The 19,919-nt window shown below is 42.6% G+C and overlaps 1 protein-coding gene across 5 annotated transcripts in view; it reads left to right on the top strand.

Annotated features, from left to right (window-relative positions):
- Nucleotides 1-19,919, top strand: part of ACVR1 (activin A receptor type 1) — a 125,274-nt gene that overhangs the window by 66,999 nt on the left and 38,356 nt on the right. For all 5 annotated transcript variants that reach the window (XM_036858193.1, XM_036858194.1, XM_036858195.1 and 2 more), the window contains one exon: nt 2,134-2,207. In XM_036858193.1, the coding sequence (XP_036714088.1) occupies nt 2,141-2,207 (67 nt within the window). In that variant the 5' untranslated portion in view covers nt 2,134-2,140. The remainder of the gene's footprint in view (nt 1-2,133; nt 2,208-19,919) is intronic.

The following is a 19,919-nucleotide window of genomic DNA, read 5'->3' as shown; positions in this document are numbered from 1 at the left end:
TGAATTTGGTGAGCCTGCTTCGTGTCACAGTGAAGTGAATGTTAATTGCTTTTCTTTAAACTGATTAACAAAGAACCACTAGGAATAGCCATTATCAGTTTCACCATTTTCTTACTCTTCTCTGGTACTTTCATTAATAACATATTCAATCTGTAGTTTCTTTAATGGATTTAGAACACTTGCAATTTGGGGAGGGCTCATTTCATTATATCTAGCCATTACAACCTGTAATTCCACTTCAGTAAACCCTCAAGAGTATAGCACATGGCTGTATTCTATAAGCAAACAATGTCCACTCTTTCACATTGTGTAACTCCCACTTCTTCTGCAAGATACCTCTTGTAGTAGACTGTCATAAGGGGCTGAGACAGAGACCAAATAAAGGATCAAGTTATTTATCACTCTGTTAGATTAAATCAGTTTTTATAAGATGCAAGTTTTAGTATTTTCATCCCATAATTTAATGCATTGTCTTGTGTGGCCCTTGGATGCATGCACCCCTTTTAGGGGCAAGTAGGCTAGTGCTGGAGATTGACATAGACAGATGATTGATTCGGAGTGGTGTTAGACCAGTGCTGGGGGGTTGAAATCACTGCTGATGGAGAGGTGTTGCACCAAGCATCTGCCTTTTGAGCTAGATCGTGAATGACAGGAAGAGGGAGTTGGGTAGGAGAGAGGTGGAGGGGGAGGCTCAAGGCATCTGGGGTGGAGGGAACCAACAGTGCGTTTCTGTTCAAAGGCACAGAGATGAGATGGTGATGCAGGGGTCAGTATCTGCTTATGAGGGTTCCAGGGTGAAGTGAGGCATTTGCATTTATATCAAACAAGGGCTTGCTCTAGAAAAGATCTATGTGAACATGGAAATAATAGTAATAATAACAACAGCAACAGGAGAAAGGGAGTCACTCAAGTTCCATGTGCTTTTAAAAATGTAAAAGGAAGGTCCATTAAACTCTCCTTTACCCCCTTCCCTCACCTTGCTGTTAGAGAAGGGTTAGTCTGAAATATAGTTGTGGACAAATTGAAGTGAGGGATGGTAAGATAGAATAGAGGTGCAGGTAATGAACACTCAGACTACTAACCAAAAAACTGATTTTAAGAAGATGAGTCAGAAGGTGTCCATTCCAAACAGCTTAGATAGCAGTGGGCTTTTGCTCTTTTCTTTGAAGCTCTAAGAGTAAGATAGCACATGAACCTATTCACTAAAGAACTTTACCCGTTTTCTGTTTGTTTTACCATCCAGAAAATTGCAACTAGTTCAAGGTTTAATTTTTTAAAATTATTCTTTGTAATAAAGAATTATTATAGCCAAACTGTCATCATATTTCCAAAATTTTATAGGAATTATTCAGATGGAAAAGTTCTTTGTTGTAACCCCTTGACTCAGAACATTGAGCTTCTACCAGTGTAGTTTTAGGGCAATATCAACTTAAAATTTATATCAAGTATCTTATTTTCTCTCTGTTATAGTTTCATATATTAAGATTTTATATGATTTCTTCATATCTTGATTGTGTCTATGCTTTGTTAAATTTGAGGTTAATGTAAGAATACATTGCTTTGCCATAGATAAGGGATAAGTTACAGTTTTGTGTTTTGTTTTATTTTTTTTCTTTTTTGGGGCTGTATGATGATGTAGGTTGCTTCACCTCTAATCCTTTTAAAGGAAGGCTCAAACGTAGTAATTTGGTTTGGATTATTCAGTCACTTAATCTTTAACATCGTGTTAGAACAGTCTATTCGTGCTTCTTAGAGTTTTTAACTCGGTGCCAATTTTGCATTCAGTGGCATAAAATAAAATTCAAACCGAAAGTCCTTTAGGAATGCCTGGCCTTATAGCTGAGAATTTTTCATGTCCCTTTTGAGTTCTTTGTAAGTGGGTAGACTCAGAGAAAGTTGCCTCAGAGTGGCCACCGGTAGGAGGTAAATCTGATTAACTCTTTAAGATGATTTATTTAGATCCATGTAAAGGGTATATGTTTAAATGTACTAAGAAATAAGGCAACATATACGTGAGGGGGATTTGTAAGAAAGGCCTTGAACGGCAGTTTGAAGATGGTATGCTTAATTTAATTTGTCATCCTACAGTTAAATTTTTTTGTTTTACTGGTATCTCTTTTTTTCCCTCCACAGCTGTACAATGGTAGATGGAGTGATGATTCTTCCTGTGCTAATGATGATCGCTTTCCCTTCCCCTAGTATGGAAGGTAAGTGGCTCACAACTGCTTGGGGCAGGATGAGTATACTGTGTATTGTTTGGCTTACTGTAAACTAGTTTGTTCTTAATCCTATCAGACTTAGCAATCCTCCCCTCCCCCCATTTTTAAGACTTTATTTTTTTAAAGCTGCTTTTTAGGTTCACAGCAAAATTGAGAGGAAGATACAGAGATTTCTCATATACCCCCTGCCCCGACACATGTATAGCCTCCCCCATTATCAACATCCCCCCCACCAAAGTGGTACATTTGTTATAATTGATGAACCTACATTGACACATCATAATCACCCCAGTCCGTAATTTACATTAGGGTTCACTCTTGGTGGTGTGCATCCTGTGGGTTTGGACAAATGTATAATGACATGTATCCATCATTATAGTATCATACAGAGTATTTCACTGCCCTAAAAGTCCTCTGAGCTCCACCTATTCCTCTCTCTCCACCTCTGCAACCCCTGCCGGCCACTGATTCTTTTACCACCTCCATAGTTTTACCTTTTCCAGAATGTCATGTAGTTGGATTCATACAGTATATAGCCTTTTCGTATTGGCTTCTTTCACTTAGTATTTTGCATTTAAGGTTCCTTCGTGTCTCTTCATGGCTTAATAGTTCATTTCTTTTTAGTGCTGAGTAATGTTTCATTGTCTGGATGGACCACAGTTTATTTATCCATTCACCTACTGAAGGCCATCTTGATTGCTTCCAAGTTTTGGTAATTAGGAATAAAGCTGCTATAAACATCCATGTGCAGGTTTTTGTGTAGATAAAAGTTTTCAACTCCTTTGGGTAAACACCAAGGATTGTGATTGCTGGATTGTATGGTAGAGTATGTTTAGTTTTGTTAGAAACTGCTAAGCTGTCTTCCAAAGCGGCTGTTCGTTTTGCATTCCCACTAGCAATGCATGAGAGTTCCTAGTGTTCCACATCTTCACCAGCATGTGGTGTTATCAGTGTTCTGGATTTTGGCCGTCCTTATAGGTATGTAGTGGTGTCTCATTGTTTTAATTTGCATTTCCCTGATGATGTATGATGTGGAGCATCTTTTCATGTGCTTATTTGCCATCTTTATATCTTTATTGAGGTGTCTTTAAGGTCTTTGGCCCATTTTTTATTTGGGCTGTTTGTTTTCTTATTGTTGAGTTTTCAGAGTTCTTGGTATATTTTGGATAACAGTCCTTTATCAGATATGTCTTTTGCATATATTTTCTCCCAGTCTGTGGTTTGTCTTGTCATTCTTTTGACATTATCTTTCACAGAGCCGAAGTTTTAATTTTAATGGAGTCCAACTTATTAATTATTTTTTTCATGGATCATGCCTCTAAAAAGTTATTGCCATACTCAGTGAGGTAATCTAGGTTTTCTCCTATGTTATCTAATAGGAGTTTTATAGTGTTGTGTTGTACATTTAGGCCTGTGATCTGTTAATTGAATAATTTTTATGAAGGGTATAAGGTCTGTGTCTAGATTTCTTTTTTTTTGCATGTGAACATCCCCTTTTTATACATATTTGATAATGTCCCTTGATTTTCTTAGAGTGCAACTTATACACACCATACCTTTCTTATAAACATGAATTTTAAAAATTCAATATAATTCGCTATCTGAAATGAAGAGAAAATTCTCTGAAAATAATATGTAATTAAATATGTCATATAATTAAAATAGTATGTATAGACAAATGTAATATAATCTAGTGTAGTTGGGCATAAGTACACTAGAAGATGTAATGAAGTAACAAATGTTTGTATAAAAATATATACCTCTACACACACACACACACACACACACACACACACACACACACATACACATACATATAATAATCTTTGATGTCTTAGAAAACAGAAAACATATTGGTACTAGTGTATTGTATCGGTGACTTAATTATCACAAGTGATCTTGCCTGCAGTGCTTGAATTTTCTGACTTGGTAAAAAAATTTTGGTAGAATTCCAACAAAACAGAGAACTGTTTGTCCCTTGATTTACACAGTGGTTGTATTTTGAGAAAATTTCGTATACATTAAGACAGTATAAGACATACTTTGTATTTTTATGTATAAAAGAGTTAGGTATTAGGTTCAATTAATTATACAGAGGTTTTCGTGTAAATGAATGCTTAGTGGGTGGGCCAGTGAGAACCTGAAGGGGCACAGGGTAACTCTTAGTTGTGTGGGATCACACAGGCATTTTAGGGCCTAACTCATTCTCACTATCCTCCCGTCTCCCCATTTGCAAAAAGCTACTTAGGGATGGCACTGCCTCTGTGGAGTCCACAAGAGATAATCAACAGAAAAAGAAAATAAAAATTGCCTATAATTCCCTGCACTTACATGTAATTGCTTTTAGCATGTTGGTGTAAATCTTTCTAGATGTGTAAACAAACTCTTATTTTACTGTGCATTGAGCAATTTGCACTTTATTTTATAAGGGTTGCTCCATGAGGAGTGGTGCTTACGGTGTGAATCTCAGCCTTGTTGTGATCAGATGGGCCAGTAAGACTAATCCCCCTCTTACAGGCTCTTGGGGGTACAGTGATCAGTTTTATACACTTGATAAGTTTCCAAGGAGGCATATAATATAAGTTAATGTAGCCACCACTGTGGAAAAATCAGTGCTTGATATACTAGAAATCTATTTTGTTATATATTAGGTGTATAATTTTTGATCTGTTCCTCCCTCCTTCCCATGGTCATTGACATGTATTATAGTCAGGGAGCCACTAGCCACATATTGAGCACTCAAAGTGCAGCTGATACAAGCCGAGATATGCTTTAAGTGTAAAGTACACACTGGGCTTTGAAGACAATAAAAAATATGAATTTTATCTGTTCTTTTTTACTACTATGAAAATTTACAATTATATAAAGCAGCTTACGTTAAGTTTCTATTAAAAAACGCTATCGTCAACCACTTTAGGTATCCATAGTCTATATTCTTCTCTAAGCAGTGTTGTTTGATACAGTCCAATAATATTGCAATCATTTTAATTAGTGCCAAAAAGATATGAAATAAGGATCCTGCGTGGCAAGTTTAAAGGAGTAGGAGGTGTTTAACCAGAAGAGAGGTTGGGTCCTAGGTTGAAAGAATTACTAAGAAGAAATGGGCTGGGAATATTTGGTGGGTTAATAGTAGTTCTCATCTGAGGGGTTAATTTTATCCCCCAAGGGACACTTGACAATGTCTGGAGACGTAATAGGCAAGTTGCTAGGATTTTTCCTCTTTTTAGTTGCTACATAATATGATCAGTAAAAAAATAAATAAAGAAAGAATGTTGTGAAATGAAGTCCCTCCCAATTCTGTGTGCTTCCCTAGGTGTACGGTAGCAGTTCTGTGTGGTCGGACAATCCTTCAGGTTTCCTGTGCTGTCCTGGTGGACTCTTGGTGTGGGCACGGTAGAAAAAAAAAAGAGTGGAAGAGAAATTGAGGTGGAAATGTAAGATGAATAGAGAAGAAGTGGAGAAAGAACGGGGAAAGAAGAGGTGAAAAGGGCATTTATGGAACAATGTTAGCAACCCTGCCATTGGTTGTTTTTTCCTGCTTTAAGCTCTTAAGCTGCCCAAAGGATCCAGCAAATGACCTCTTAATGCCAGAGTGAAGATCTGTAATGAAACAAGTTAGTCTGGCTGAAATGGAAATGGATGCCACTAAGGTTTTGCTATTGAATATAACACCAGCACTAGGATGTTTACAGATATGGAAAAGAACACATCATCCTTTCGTTGTGATAGCTTTTTTTTTTTTTTAAACAATATCCAGTGAGTGCTACAACCTAGAGTACTCTGATCTTAATAGCGGTGGCCTTAGTCTTGTCTTCCCTCAATGACTCAACTCCTAGTTAACTATCAATAGCATATTCTGTGAAAAGACTCTTTGTTTTTGCATATTTACTAGAAAAAATTTTTTTAAAAAAACCACTGAGAACTAATTGTAATATACTCAACATTAGTCATAAAGCAAATGTCGAGTACAAAAATACTTAACCAAAAGAGGTAAATAATAGGGAAAATAACTAAAAACTTTGTATTAGCCTCATAGATTGTCTAGTGCAGGGCTTTAGACTACCAAGTTTTTTGTTTGTTTTTTTGTTTTAATTTATTTATTTATTATTTTGGCTGCGTTGGGTCTTCATGGGCTTTCTCTAGTTGCGGCGAGCAGGGGCTACTCTTCCTTGCGGTGCGCGGGCTTCTCATTGTGGTGGCTTCTCTTGTTGCAGAGCACGGGCTCTAGGTGCACGGGCTTCAGTAGTTGTGGCACGTGGGCTCTAGAGCTCAGGCTCAGTAGTTGTGGCGCACGGGCTTAGTTGCTCCGCGGCATGTGGGATCTTCCTGGACCAGGGCTCGAACCTGTGTCCCCTGCATTGGCCGATGGGTTCTTAACCACTGCGCCACCAGGGAAGCCCTAGACTACCACGTTTAAAAGGAAACAGACCCAGGTTTCATGTTTGCAGAGCAGCTATGGCACCTTATTAATTGGGCTTCAATGGCGCTAATGGCATTCTTGGTGCATAAATAAGAAAGTCATAGAGATTTTGTTCTAATATATTTTGTTGGGTATTGTACTCCTCTTAGTCTATTAAAAACAAACAAAAAACCAGAAAGCTTCTTTCCCTTTGTCTCCCCAATTACTCCCAGATGTCTTTTAAATATTGATTAGATACAGTGTTAACATGTCAAATAAGAAGTCCCAAAGAGTACTTTTGGCAGAGTTTGGACTAGTATGAGTGTACTTTAGAACATTTCTCAATTGCTGTGGAATTCTAAATGCTCTGGGGCCAAAAAGACCCAGTAAGTTTGGAAAATACTGCTTACTAGAACTATCTCTTTGATGATTTATAGGTAATATTTATTGAGTGGTTAATATGTGCCCAATGTTGGGCTGTTTTATGTTCGTTATTTCCCATAATCCTCATCATTACCCTAATGAGATAGGTTAGTGGGGATGTGCTTTTGAACTGGTTTAAACTCTTGCTTAAGATTATACAGCCAACAAAAGGTGTGTTATACTTTGAGGATTGGTATTCAAGAGTTTCAGTCATTATCGGTCTTCTTCAGAATTTTGTATTTTTTGGTACCCTAAATTAGCTACACCCACATTCATGTTACATCTGGTACATCTAGAATCCAGCTCAATCCAGTCCGTTTGAGAGGCTGAGGTGAGAGCTTCCAGTAGCAAATGATGAATCCCTTTTACCTGGGTTTGTGTTTTTTATTTCTCTCTCATACCAATATTCATTTTTCATGTTCATTATATATACAACTCCAGCTGCAGGAAGATTTTTATTTGCTCTCACAGAGAAGAGCACTTGAGCCCTAATTACCCGTATATCCTTCCTTTTCCTTCCCATTAATAAGACTAATCATGCTCTAATACTGCTATTATGCCACCCGGGAGAAGTCCATTTTTGTTCCAGAACCTGCTTGTTTGGTTTTACCTTTGTCCCTGTGAGCATTTGCAGGGACGACCATGACACAAATAACTTAAAGTGGAATACTGCTTCTTCAAAAATATTTCAAAGCTAAGATGACCCACATTTTATTAAATTTGCAAGCCATAGTTAGATTTTATTGCAGCAAGGAAGGCTGGACTTTTGCGGAGTTTCGTTGCAAGAGATTTTGGCCTGTCTTAGAGAAGAGAGAAGATTGCTAAGTACTAAATTATTTTGTGGGTTGACTTGATTTTATATTTCCAAAGCCATCACTACTCAGACTTTCCAGCCCAATTACCCAATGAGAGAAGGAAGGAGATCACTTCAATAGACTTTTTGTTAGGGTCCACAAAGGTGCCCCTCTTTGCCACTGGGGGTGAAGAATAGAATAAGCCTTTCTTTGAATTTCTCATTATTGAGAATTCAGGAAGTTCGTGAAGGGGTGAATGAATGTAAGAGAAATGTCTCAGTATTAAATTTGTTGCTCTCATTTCTCATTACTATAATTTATCCCTTTTGTTCAGAATCAAATCTTTTTCATTGACACATCATCATGTGAGAGATTTGTTGGGGAGAGAGATGAGATGTACTGAGCTCTTGAGATGAGATGTACTGAGCACTATGAGGACCTAAAATGTAAATATCAGGTGAAGCTGTACACTTTTAAGATACTGCTTCTTTATTGTCACATTTTCTCACCTAACAGACTGAGTATATTATTGATGCAAGGTGAGCTGTGACAAAGCTTCCTTTCAGCTTTTCCTTTCTGGGGAATGTTTGTTTCAGCTGTGGGTAGTTAAACTAAAGCCACATCCAATTTTTTTTTTCCCAGTGAACATTATAAAATGTTCATATTCAATGCATTTATATGAGAGGAGTTAGTGGTAGGGTGTGGAGAGGACTCTAAAAATTCAATCAGAGTCAAATATTGAACGGATGGGAAAACAAATCCAAGGCCCTAGCTCATTAAATGGTTTCCTTGTGGTCAACAGTGAGTGGGCAGTGCAATAGCTTCTAAGCTTCTGTTTTATAAAGATCGGTCTCAAGGGGGAGAGGGTGGATGCCATCTCCTCTTTATGGAAAAACTGGTGAAGCAGGAGATTTGTAGGGATGGCATGTGTGCTACTTTTGCTCTTGAAAAGTAAACACCAAGGAAAACAAAACATTTAAAAATTAATTTGTAGACTCAAGACGTAGAAAACAAACTTATGGTTACCAAAGGGGAAAGGGGGTGAGGGAGGGATAAATTAGGAGTGTGGGATTAGCAGATACAAACTACTATATATAAAATAGATAAACAACAAGGTTCTACTGTATATATATTCAATATCCTATAATAAACCATAATAGAAAAAGAATATGAAAAAGAATATAATGTATGTATAACTGAATCACTTTGCTGGATACCAGAAACTAACACAACATTGTAAATCAACTATACTTCAATAAAAAATTTTAAAAATTAATTTGTAATTCCCAAACATTACCAACTGTCCTCCAGAACTTCCCTCTGTAGCCCAGCATGACCTCAGGCAAGCTTCCATAGATAATGGTTATATGAAATAGTCATAATTACTCAGAACTCATGTCGATTCCAAGATAGTGTAAGACACAGGGCAGGGCAGCCTTCAAAATTTTCACTGTGACTCACAGTAAGAAACATTTTAGAGTTAGACCCAGTGCATCTACATTTAGAAACATTTTGGAGTATGACCCGCATGCATCTGAAAAGAAAATTTCATGAAAGAGTGATTACTCTTACTGTGCTAATGTACTCCTGCTTCTTCTCTTTTTTATTCTATTCAGTTTTATTTCATTTAGAAAGAAAGAAAGAAACCTTGTCTTGAACCAGTAAATCAATTTCGCTACCCACAGATGGGTCATAACCCACAGTTTAAGAAAGACACCTCCAGTCTGCTCCCAAGAGCTCGCTGCTGGGAAGTCCTGGCTGCCCTCAGGTGAAAGCTCTGACAGCTAACCCAGATAGTCTCCAGCAAAGCTGGCCCAGACCTTTTAAAAATTTATTTATTTATTTATATATTTATTTTTGCGACTTCATGTAGCCTGACCATCCTCTCTCTGCAAGCCAGTGATTTGACAGGAAGAGGGAAGTTTACATATGTGCCTTCTCAGCCGTGGTCATAACACTGGAACAGCTGCTGCCTGATTCTAATCAGCTGAATCTGAGCTCTGCAGAGCTGGGTGTTTCCTAGATCCACGGTAATGCTGCATCTAATTCTTTGTTATGGGTTAGAGGGGAACATGGACTTTCTGAGGATATGTATATTTGGGGCATGTGGGAAGGAGAGAAGAAATAGGAGGCAGAATGAGAAATTCCTCTTGGAAGGGGGTGGTGAAATTCACCTTAAAGCAAGAACAAAAACCTCTGCTTATATATATATTTTTTTAAATTAATTAATTAATTTATTTATTTTTGGCTGTGTTGGGTCTTCGTTTCTGTGCGAGGGCTTTCTCTAGTTGTGGCGAGCGGGGGCCACTCTTCATCGCGGTGCACGGGCCTCTCACTGTCGTGGCCTCTCTTGTTGCGGAGCACAGGCTCCAGACGCGCAGGCTCAGTAGTTGTGGCTCACGGGCCTAGTTGCTCCGCGGCATGTGGGATCTTCCCAGACCAGGGCTCGAACCCGCGTCCCCTGCATTAGCAGGCAGATTCTCAACCACTGCGCCACCAGGGAAGCCCCCATCTGCTTATATTTTTTATTCAAACGGTGATTTGGAGCAGGGAGTAGCCTCTTTTATTTATTATTTGCTGCATTTGTTTATCTTCTGAATTCTGGTATTTACACTAAGCCAATATAAATGAAAAAAAAATCACACCCATTCGGTAAAGCTATAAGGAATAGATAGAGAAAGGAAAAAAAACCCAACAGTCCAGTTTAAACTTTGGCTCCTGTGATGTATGTAATGCTGCAGGATGCCATGCAGAGTTACACAGTGTTTATCTTTAACATTATGTCCTAGTTCATATGCTTCATGCTGTCAGTTTTGCGCAAAGGGTTAGGGTAATTTTTGATAATTCAATGGTGTTGCTAATCAGAGTGTCTTCTGAAAGGAAGGCTCTTGGCCATGCATAGGAATCAAGCCTTTCTCAGGAGAGAGACAGAGTCAGACACCATCGTGAGCTGCCTTCTTCCTTTTTACCGTGTTTCTGTATGTGGGTTCCCTCAGCTCTCAAGAGCCGCTACCGCAGAGCCATGCTTAGCAGTAACAGGGTGGTGGTGAGCAGTCAACCATGCAAAGTGAGACCTAGGGTGAGAGAGGCCAGGACCTGGTGGTGGTGTTTTCTCTCTAGTGTCTAAGACAGTGCCTGGCATGTATTTGGTGCTCAGTGAATATTTGACAAATGAATGAATAAATAATTATCATAATACAGAAAAGGTAATAAGAGACCCAGGAACTTATCTGGGCTGAGGACAGGGTAAGAAAGCACACCATCCTTTCAAAGAATTTATTCCAAGTTTGGGAAAAGAGAATCAGTGATAAGACAATCTTACATTCTTGCAGTTGATAAATTACCATGAGCGCACGGGGTAGGCACTGGTGATGTCAGCATACCTAGAAGGGGTTTTTGCTGTCAAAGAGTCACAGTCTAGTTGGAGGAGACAAAGGTTACAGCACAGCACTAGGGGTGTTGGCCGGAAGGGCCTTCATGGCACACCAGGCTGGGACTGGGGACAGGCAGGGTTTGGGAGGATGAACAGGCATTCGACCAGCAAAGGAAGGACTGAGAAGGACTTTTTAGGCAGGGGAAGGGCCAAGCCCAGAGAAGTGGGGGGATACAGGTCACCACCTGGGTGGTCCAGCGTGGCCAGAGCAGCCTCCAGAAGGCATTCGGGTTGAGATTTGAGGCCCTACAAGCCTGGCAGGGCCTTGTGCATGAGGCGTTTGTCTTCGATCCTGAGGGCAGTGAGAGCTATTGAAAGATTAATTAGATGCACTTTGTGTGCCTTGAAAGAATTTTGTGGTAGAAGTGGATCGCAGGCTACAGCAAGATTAGAGGTGAAGGGACGGGAAAAACTAGTCCTCCTGCAGGGTCGGGGCAGACAGGCCCACATGCTGCCTTTTCAAAGGCATCCCAACTATAGCAACTTGATGGTGGCCAACCAAACAAAAACAAAACAAAAACAAAACCCTTAGTTCCAAGAGAAGACCTTTGTTGCAGGTAGCTCACAAATAAAAACAGCAGCAGCGAACGACAATAATCCAATACTAATTTCTGTTATGTAAACAGAAGGCTGAGCTGCTGACTTTCCTAGCAACTTTTGCAAGACATTTAAATCCCTCTAGCTGGTCCTTTGTTCCTGTGTTGCCATGGAGTGTCAATAAGCCCAGCTCAGAATAACCCGGGCAGTGACATGAGAGGTGCAGCTTGCTCGCCGGCATGGTGGCAGGCCAGGTTGCGCTGTTTTCATTGCCCCCGTCCTGGGAAGAGGACTGGGCAGCTGGTTGCCCGGGCAGCTGTGAAAGGTGCATGTCTCCTGGCTGCCCGGAGTTTGAAAGGCAACCAAAACTTGCCTGCCTACTGAGCATGTGCAGCTCGCGTCTGAGCAGATAGCAACTGAAAATAGCCCACTGCACACCTGTCCCTTGTAGACCAGCCCCTGGCCGACGGCCATTTGGGACAGTGTGGGCTCCCAGGGTGGATAGGTGAGGGGCTGAGCGGATCTCAGGGGTTCTTAGGAAGATCCTGGGAACTTCGGCCCTGGCGTAAAAGGAAACGAAAAAGCAGCAGGCTCCCCTGAGCAGTTCCACTGGGCACTTCTGTGGTTAGCGGGTGGCCACCGTGCTTGCATATGCGCAGTATGTGCTGAAGACGTCATACCGTTCTCTGTGCTCAGCCAAACTGGGGTCCGACAAACAGACTGAGAGGTATACGTTTTCTCTTGGACGGAAAGGTTTTCCTCAAACACTCCTATACGGTAGCCATCGTGGTGTGCCCTGCCTCACTTTTGGAGAGGGGAGGCGTTGAGTTAAAACTATTTTGTTTGATTTTCTACCTGCTCTCTAATCCCCAGTGACTGTCAGTAGATCACTTCCACAAGGTGCCTCTTTGCTAGATCATTCTTTCTCAGCAGTCCAAATGTGGGCACAGAACAGAATCAACATGTTAGGAGCTGTCTGTTTCCCTTTGGGACTCTTTCCACGTCCTTCTGGGCTTTCATCTCTGCTGCGGGCTTGCCATCGTTGGGCAGGCTTGGCACGCCGATGTGGATGGAAGCAGGCTCTGGAAGGAAATACTTCTGAAGTGACTGGTGGTACTCAAGCTACTATTTAAAAGTGACCCTTCTTAGAGTCTTGGGTTATCTTTAGGCCGTCAGTGCTCTGCAGCCACAGGAGCCAAAAGGGAGTCTGTGGAAACTCTGGCCTGTTGCTCTCGCCTCGCTTTGTGTTTAGATTTCTTGCCCCTCAGCCAGTGGCCTCGTGACACGTCTCAGATTTAGCTGCCTTTCTTTCTGCCAAGGTCCAAGATTATTGTGGAAGCTGGGAATGGTGTGCTGTGCCACAGAGACTGGGGCGTGGGGGGAGGGCATGTGTGTTTAAAAAGCCAGTTCTGGTTCACAGAATTCTGAAGAAAGTCTTTCTGTTTCTACCTTGAGTGTAGGCACCCGGAGCCTTTGTGTGGGCTCCGGGGTGAAAAAGAATAAGCTCAAAATGACCTACACTCAACTGTCTTATGGTGACTGTAGGATCTTTAGTCTCGGATGAGGAAGCCAATCTTAAGCGTGTTGAATTTGGGAGTTAATGAATTCTTGGGAACCATATTAATTAGACTGATGGGGTAAAGAAGATAGGCAAGACAAAGATCAAGTTATAAAGGCTGGAATACAGATGCACAAGGCGTGTATTCATGGGACTGAAGACATGGGATTCCTTCTTTCTTTGACCTTTCATGGAGATCTGGACCCGGTAGGGCCTTGGGACATGACTGGGAAATTGGGAGATAGGGAAGCAGCAATATCAGAGGCTTGGGCTCTGCCCTAGTTTTTCACCCTTGGATATCTTGATCTCTTTGGCTTCATTTGGGCTGGAAAGAAAATAGTCTAGAAATTACCTTGTTCCCTCTGCGCTCTTCTCTGGGATGGGGTAGGGTAGGGAGCTAGAGAGGAAGAATTTAGCTGAATTTAACTAATTCTAGACATTTTCGCCTTGAGCTCTGGGTGCCACGATGCCTAGAGGCTGGCATTCTAAGGCTGTTGTTAACAAATTGGAGCCGTGCCCATCTTTTGAAGGGTTTATCTCTGTGATTTGAAAGCTTCCGGAAAGGGTGTGGGGATGTGGTGGCGGCTGGCGGAGGGTAAGCAGAGCAAAGGTTGGCAGCCTTGGAGGTTCTGTCCCTGATTCCCAGAGAAAAACGTCACGTAGGGCAGTGGAGGAGAAACAGAAGTGCGAGCTGGGCCTTCTCTGCTGTGCGTTCCCGTGTAGAGCCCTCGTTGAGGGTGTCCTGTGAAACCAGAATTTTCAGTGCAGAGCCTGGGTAGGAAACCCTTGCTGGAGCAGCTGTGCACTCCCCAGATACCCCGGGAGGAGGGGGAGACAACCAGAAAGAGTCAGGAACACCTTTTCCCACACTGTGATCGGAGCTTCTAGCCTAAGACATGCTGTAGATGGTACCACATCACTGGCTCTCCTGAATCTGAACAAGGAATGACTTCTCTGAAATGTTTATACTTCCTCAGCTTTCTTCCCCTTCTTCAGTCTGTGGTCCTCTCTGTTACTCTCCCAACAAGTAGAGCTTCACTCAGATGCAAGAATTGTCAGTACCGTGTGGGGTGGGCTGCGGTGGGGTGCTTTTCATTAGGCCTCGTAATCATCTGTTTGTCTGAAGCGACGATTCGAGAAGTTTGAAGACAAAATGAAGAAAGGGGTCCTTATGTCCCCCTGATGAAGGAGTCGCTTCACAGACATGGCACATGTGTTAAAGCCACGTCTTTGCTATGTTCAGGGAGTCATAAAAAGCATGGAAGAGACAGAGCAGCCTCGTCTTACGTCATACCCCACAGTGCTCTTTAACTTGTTAGTCATTTAAACACAGACTGAGTTTTTGGCTTTGAAATAGAAGGTGAGGCTGCTGCAATCGGCTTAACTTACAGGGATTATTTCAGAGACCAGGAGTCAGCCCAGCCACAAAATAAACAGATGGAATTCTTTTTTTTTTTTTTCCCCCCCTCTCAGCTTCAGCAGTTCAAATGCAGGGTGACTTAGGAATCCTTATCACCTTCAGCAAAGCAAGAAGGGGAAAATGATGTAATTCACTCTTCCTCACTCCCTGCTGAAAATGCCATTGTTTTCACTGATAGGAGAAAAAGGGCGGCAGAGACCAGGGGCCTCTTTCTCCCTGCTGAGCAGGCAAGTCCTGCAGGACCTCCCTAAACTGGCTGAAGCCAAGGCGCTCGTTGTGTTTTGGTCGTCCTCATCACCGTAACATCCTAGTAGCCCAAAGTCCTCAAATCAGCCATCCAAGGAAGGACCTCCCATAAAAGCCTTGCTGTTCTATTGCTGTATTAAATTATGCCTTGTTTTTGGAACTCTTGCATTTTACCTCTTTCTTCCAACACACAAACAAGCAAACACAAAACCTACCACACCACAGAAAGTACTAATTTTCCACACTTGTAAGCCCGAGGAGGTGAGCAGGTGTGACGCTGTGGCGAGCTCCTGTAGGGAGAAGGGGTTTGCACAGACACGCTGGCTCGGTGACTAAGCCTTGCCTGAAGATCTCTGCTGACATTTAAAGACTTTATAGGCTCAGTCTTCTCTGAAAACCAGCATCATGTCTCTTCCCACCTCTAAATCCTGTCTGTGAAGAGAAAATTCATTCTGAAACAAAACGCTCATCAGGCTTGTCCTCCTGCCAAGTGCTGAGGCGGCGGTGGGGAGCATAACAGGCTCCGTGAGCAAAGCAGGCTCAGTTCCTCCCCTCACGGGGCTCACAGTCTGCGGGGAAGACTCGGGCGGTCAGCAGCCGTGCAGACACACGTATGTGAGCGCAGACAGGCGGCTCCTGCTTTACGTTTGCGTGCGTGAACAAACGCTTCCCTGAGGAGGCAACAGGTGAGGTGAGATCTGAGGGGAAGATGGGCGCTCACTGGGTGGATGGGAGCGTCGGCAGGGAGGGAGGCGGCATCCCACGTGGAGGGAATGCCACAACCTAACAGACCTGAGCTCCTGAAGCAGGAGGAGCCCTTCCCAGAACTGAGGGGATCTGAGGGGAAGCTGAAGAGGCAGAAAGCAGGTCAACCAGGGCTTTTGCAGGCCGGGGTGACCACTGTGTGTCCCTTTTTTTTTTTTTTTTTTGGCAGCTTGCGCAGCTTGAGGGATCTTACTCCCCTGACCAGGGATTGAACCTGGGCCACGGCAGGGAAAGCATCGAGTCCTAACCACTGGACTGTCAGGGAATTCTCTGTATCTCCTTTTTTAGGGTCATGGAATCAAGCTTGTTCATCTGAGTGGGGGTGAGTCTGGTCAGCTCAGTGGGGGAACACTGGAGGAAGAACACATCTGGAGTGGAGGCGTCACGAGTTCAAAATCGTGGAAACCCTACCGTCATTTTTTGTTGTCATTATTCTAATTTGTATGTGATCCTATTCAAATGCCTCTATTCTCTCTCTTAACTCCTGGAACGTATTTGCTTCTTGGCTTTTACAGCTTTACCAAGCATCAATTTCTCTGATCAGGAAAAAAAAAAAATTTTTGGTTTCTCTAAGTGGGTGTTTTATTATAATGAGAGCATTTAGGTACTTGGGTGTCTTTTATTTCTGGGCGTATAGCCTGCCTTCTTGCCAGGCCATCAAATGCCCTTCACTAGGCATTCCGGACAGACCTTTGTGTTTCCGTCTTAGGAGCAGGCTTGCTGGCAGTGATACCTGGCATTGCAAAATCCTTCCGTAAGCCTTTGTTTAATGCCAGAGATCTCAAATGCTTTCAGATTCTGGAGAGGTGCCACACTGCACTCTCGGATTAGGAGCTGATGGAAGGACTCCCATATCTATGAGCCTAATATAAGCTGTCATTTCAAATGAATGAATCGTTTATGCTGTTGGAAAGAGTCCAGGGATGTTTGGGGTTCCTTTTTTAGCCTGTAAAGTTCTGAGCTATTGGACTTTTATAGCAGTAGTCTAATAACTGCCTATTATTTGTGCTGCTTTGAGTTGAGCCTACAAGAGATTCAGCCTGTTTCTTTTGCTGACTCCTGGGATCACGGCTACAGGCTGGTTGACTTGGACCATTTTCTCATTTGTCTTTTCTGTCAAGGACTTTAGTGGGAAACATGGGGTTTTGTTCACCATTTAGAATGATAATCAGTTTAGATGCCTTAGAGTATTCTGGAGTGCACGACTGGGCAGGTGGGCGGGAGAGCATGGAGAGCCGTTTGTAGCTTGCGCCCAGATTGCTCCAGTCCCACTTAAGACTTCAATGCGGGTACATTTACTACGAGGCACGAGATTATCCCAAACTGTGGACAGTCTTAAAAAGTCCTCGATGCTCTCTGCTCTGCCTCTTCCTCTGCCAGTTTAGGATTAGGCTGTGAGGGTAGGGGTGTCCAGATGGTGAGCGCGTGAGTATCGCCCAGAACAAGAAAAATCTTTTAAAAGTTTTGGCTGCGGTGAACCCCTGGGATTCCGCGCCTGTACCTCTGGCTGCGGAGCCAGCCCTGGCTCCTTCCCGGTGGTGCCGAGGACTCCCTGCTGCTCCCAGCCAGAGGCGGGGTGCGAGTGTGTTCACACGGGCCTGGTTCTGGGGTTGCAGAGGGCACAGGGTGCCAGCTAGGCCACTGAGTACTGCCGGGAGGTGCCTTTAGAACAGACAGTGTGGGTGAGCTCAGCACACAGGGAATACCTCTGGCTTGATGTTTCAGTTACTGCATTATTTAAATGAGTGTCAATTAGGTAGAGTAGACTGGCTGCCTTCTGCCAGGGCACTTCCTAGTTATTAGCACAGGCAAGTGTAAAATGCTTCATATCAGATGTGGTGCTTCCTGGCTGGACTGTCGAAAATCAGTCACAGAAGGTGATTATCCTTCCTCGGCGTTCCCTGATGTGTAGAGTATTTATATCCTGGTCTGAGAGATTAGAGGTCCACAGACCCTTGCTTGGGGCCCTAAAAAAGCTTTGTGATAATTCTCACACCTCCCCGACCCACCAGGCTACCCCAAATAAGCTATCACAGGCCCACACATGCTATGGTTATGCCTAAATTTTAACAAGACCAAAACAGTGAGTCATAGGCATTTGGGGGGCCTGCCGTGTTCCTTAGACTTGTGGATATTAAGATCTGAAAATGTTACTACCTTGCTTTTAACCTGCTTTGTTGAATTAGTAATCCTAGCTTAGAAAATCCTTTTGGCATCTCTTCGACTAATCCACTCTGTCGGATGAAATTGCCAAAGTGGCGTTTAACTGAAGTGTGTGCGTACGTGCAGACATGTGCATGGGTGTATGGGGTCATTCTCGTGAATTTAGGGTCTTCATTTATATCTGGCTGTATATAAAAGAATTGATTCACGAAGGGCTCTGCTAATCAGTTATATGGGAATATACAAATTCAAGAAGATTAAATGTTGGTGAAAAGCAAAATAGGAAGCGAAGTTGTTGAAGGTTTTGTACTTTCCCGTTTGCTAACTGCTGAACTGGGCTTATGGTCCCTCCATAGCAGGGATTGAGTTAATTATTACATATTACTGAGCTGTCTTTCTTCCTCTTTTTCCCTTTTTCCTGATTGTGGTGGGGAAGATATGAAAACCTTGGTTTTCGACTTCGTTTAGGACCCCACAGGATGAGATCTGATTAAGATCTATACCTCATTACGCCTGGGTGCACTGCAGAGTTCCCTGTAGTGGGTTGAATCTTACTAAAGATGGTATTTACTTGAGGCTGCTCAGTTCTGGCAAAATTCTCTAGGCTGCAGTTTAAACATCTGTCAGACAGTCCCCACATCCTTTCAAAAGCTAGAGACCTTGGAAAGGCAGTAGGCCTCTTGCACCTATGCACCTAGAGTTCAGTTTGGGCTGGAGCTTTAAGAGCAGAGTTCACTCTGAGGGCACACCAGGGAAATTATTATTGTTGTTATTTTATTTTTTTTAATTGACGATTTTTTATTTGAACCACAGAGTGTCATTAATTCTTTGGTACCCTGGACCATCCATTCCCATAGGATCAGTGATGAGTGAACCCTGTATGGTCTACAGTTACTGTTTGCTGTTGTTCCTGGGGGACCGTAGGTGCAGCGAGGGAGTGATTCCTACTCCTCAGTTCATTATCAGCCTGTGATCAGCTCCTCTCCTATATTATTCTCACTTTACCCCTTCATCCTAACACTAACCCCACCTCCCCAACCCAGCATCAATAGGTACAACCTCCTTAATGTGTTAAGTATGTATTTTTGGATATCAATGACCTTTAAAAATTATTTAGGGTTTTGAAATACATGTTTGTGTTTCAAATTTACATAAATTGCCTTATTGCCCAGTTTTTAAAAAAATTAATTAATTAATTAATTAATTTATTTATTTATTTATTTATTTATTTATGGCTGTGTTGGGTCTTCGTTTCTGTGCGAGGCCTTTCTCTAGTTGCGGCAGGTGGGGGCCAGTCTTCATCGCGGTGCGCGGGCCTCTCACTATCGCGGCCTCTCTTGTTGCGGAGCACAGGCTCCAGACACGCAGGCTCGGTAATTGTGGCTCACGGGCCTAGTTGCCCCGCGGCATGTGGGATCTTCCCAGACCAGGGCTCTAACCCGTGTCCCCTGCATTGGCAGGCAGATTCTCAACCACTGCGCCACCAGGGAAGCCCCTGCAGTTTTTGAATATAGTCTTTTTAATTCGCTGCTGTGATCACAAACCAATATGACACCACTAACTCTGCCGCTCACCCCACCCATCCGTTTCCCTCCAAAGAATCATCACCTGTTGGGCAGCATAGTTGGCAACTCTCAGCCCAGCTTTGTGCCATTTGAGAGTGGCAAGCATGTCTAGACTCCCTAGAAATATTATCTTTCAACTTGCTTTTGGCAAGTGTAAACTTTTTGCTGGATTATGTCAACAGATATATATGTTTCTCATCCTCATAGAAATAGATTGGTGCTGGAATTTCTCTTGGATTTCTCTAGGCAGGGAGGAATAAAGACTGTCCCTTGGCTCATTAAAGTTATTGCTCATTAAAAATGTCTGCGGGCTCTTGATCCTCGGGGGTGAGTCTGGTGACATACATACACTGTCAGCGGCTATTTTGGATTTTCTGCTTTCGGGCATGTCTTTGCT

This window comes from Balaenoptera musculus, chromosome 7, assembly GCF_009873245.2.
Source record: "Balaenoptera musculus isolate JJ_BM4_2016_0621 chromosome 7, mBalMus1.pri.v3, whole genome shotgun sequence".
In the NCBI taxonomy this organism is placed as follows: domain Eukaryota; kingdom Metazoa; phylum Chordata; class Mammalia; order Artiodactyla; family Balaenopteridae; genus Balaenoptera; species Balaenoptera musculus.
This window is presented reverse-complemented; position numbering and strand designations above follow the sequence as displayed.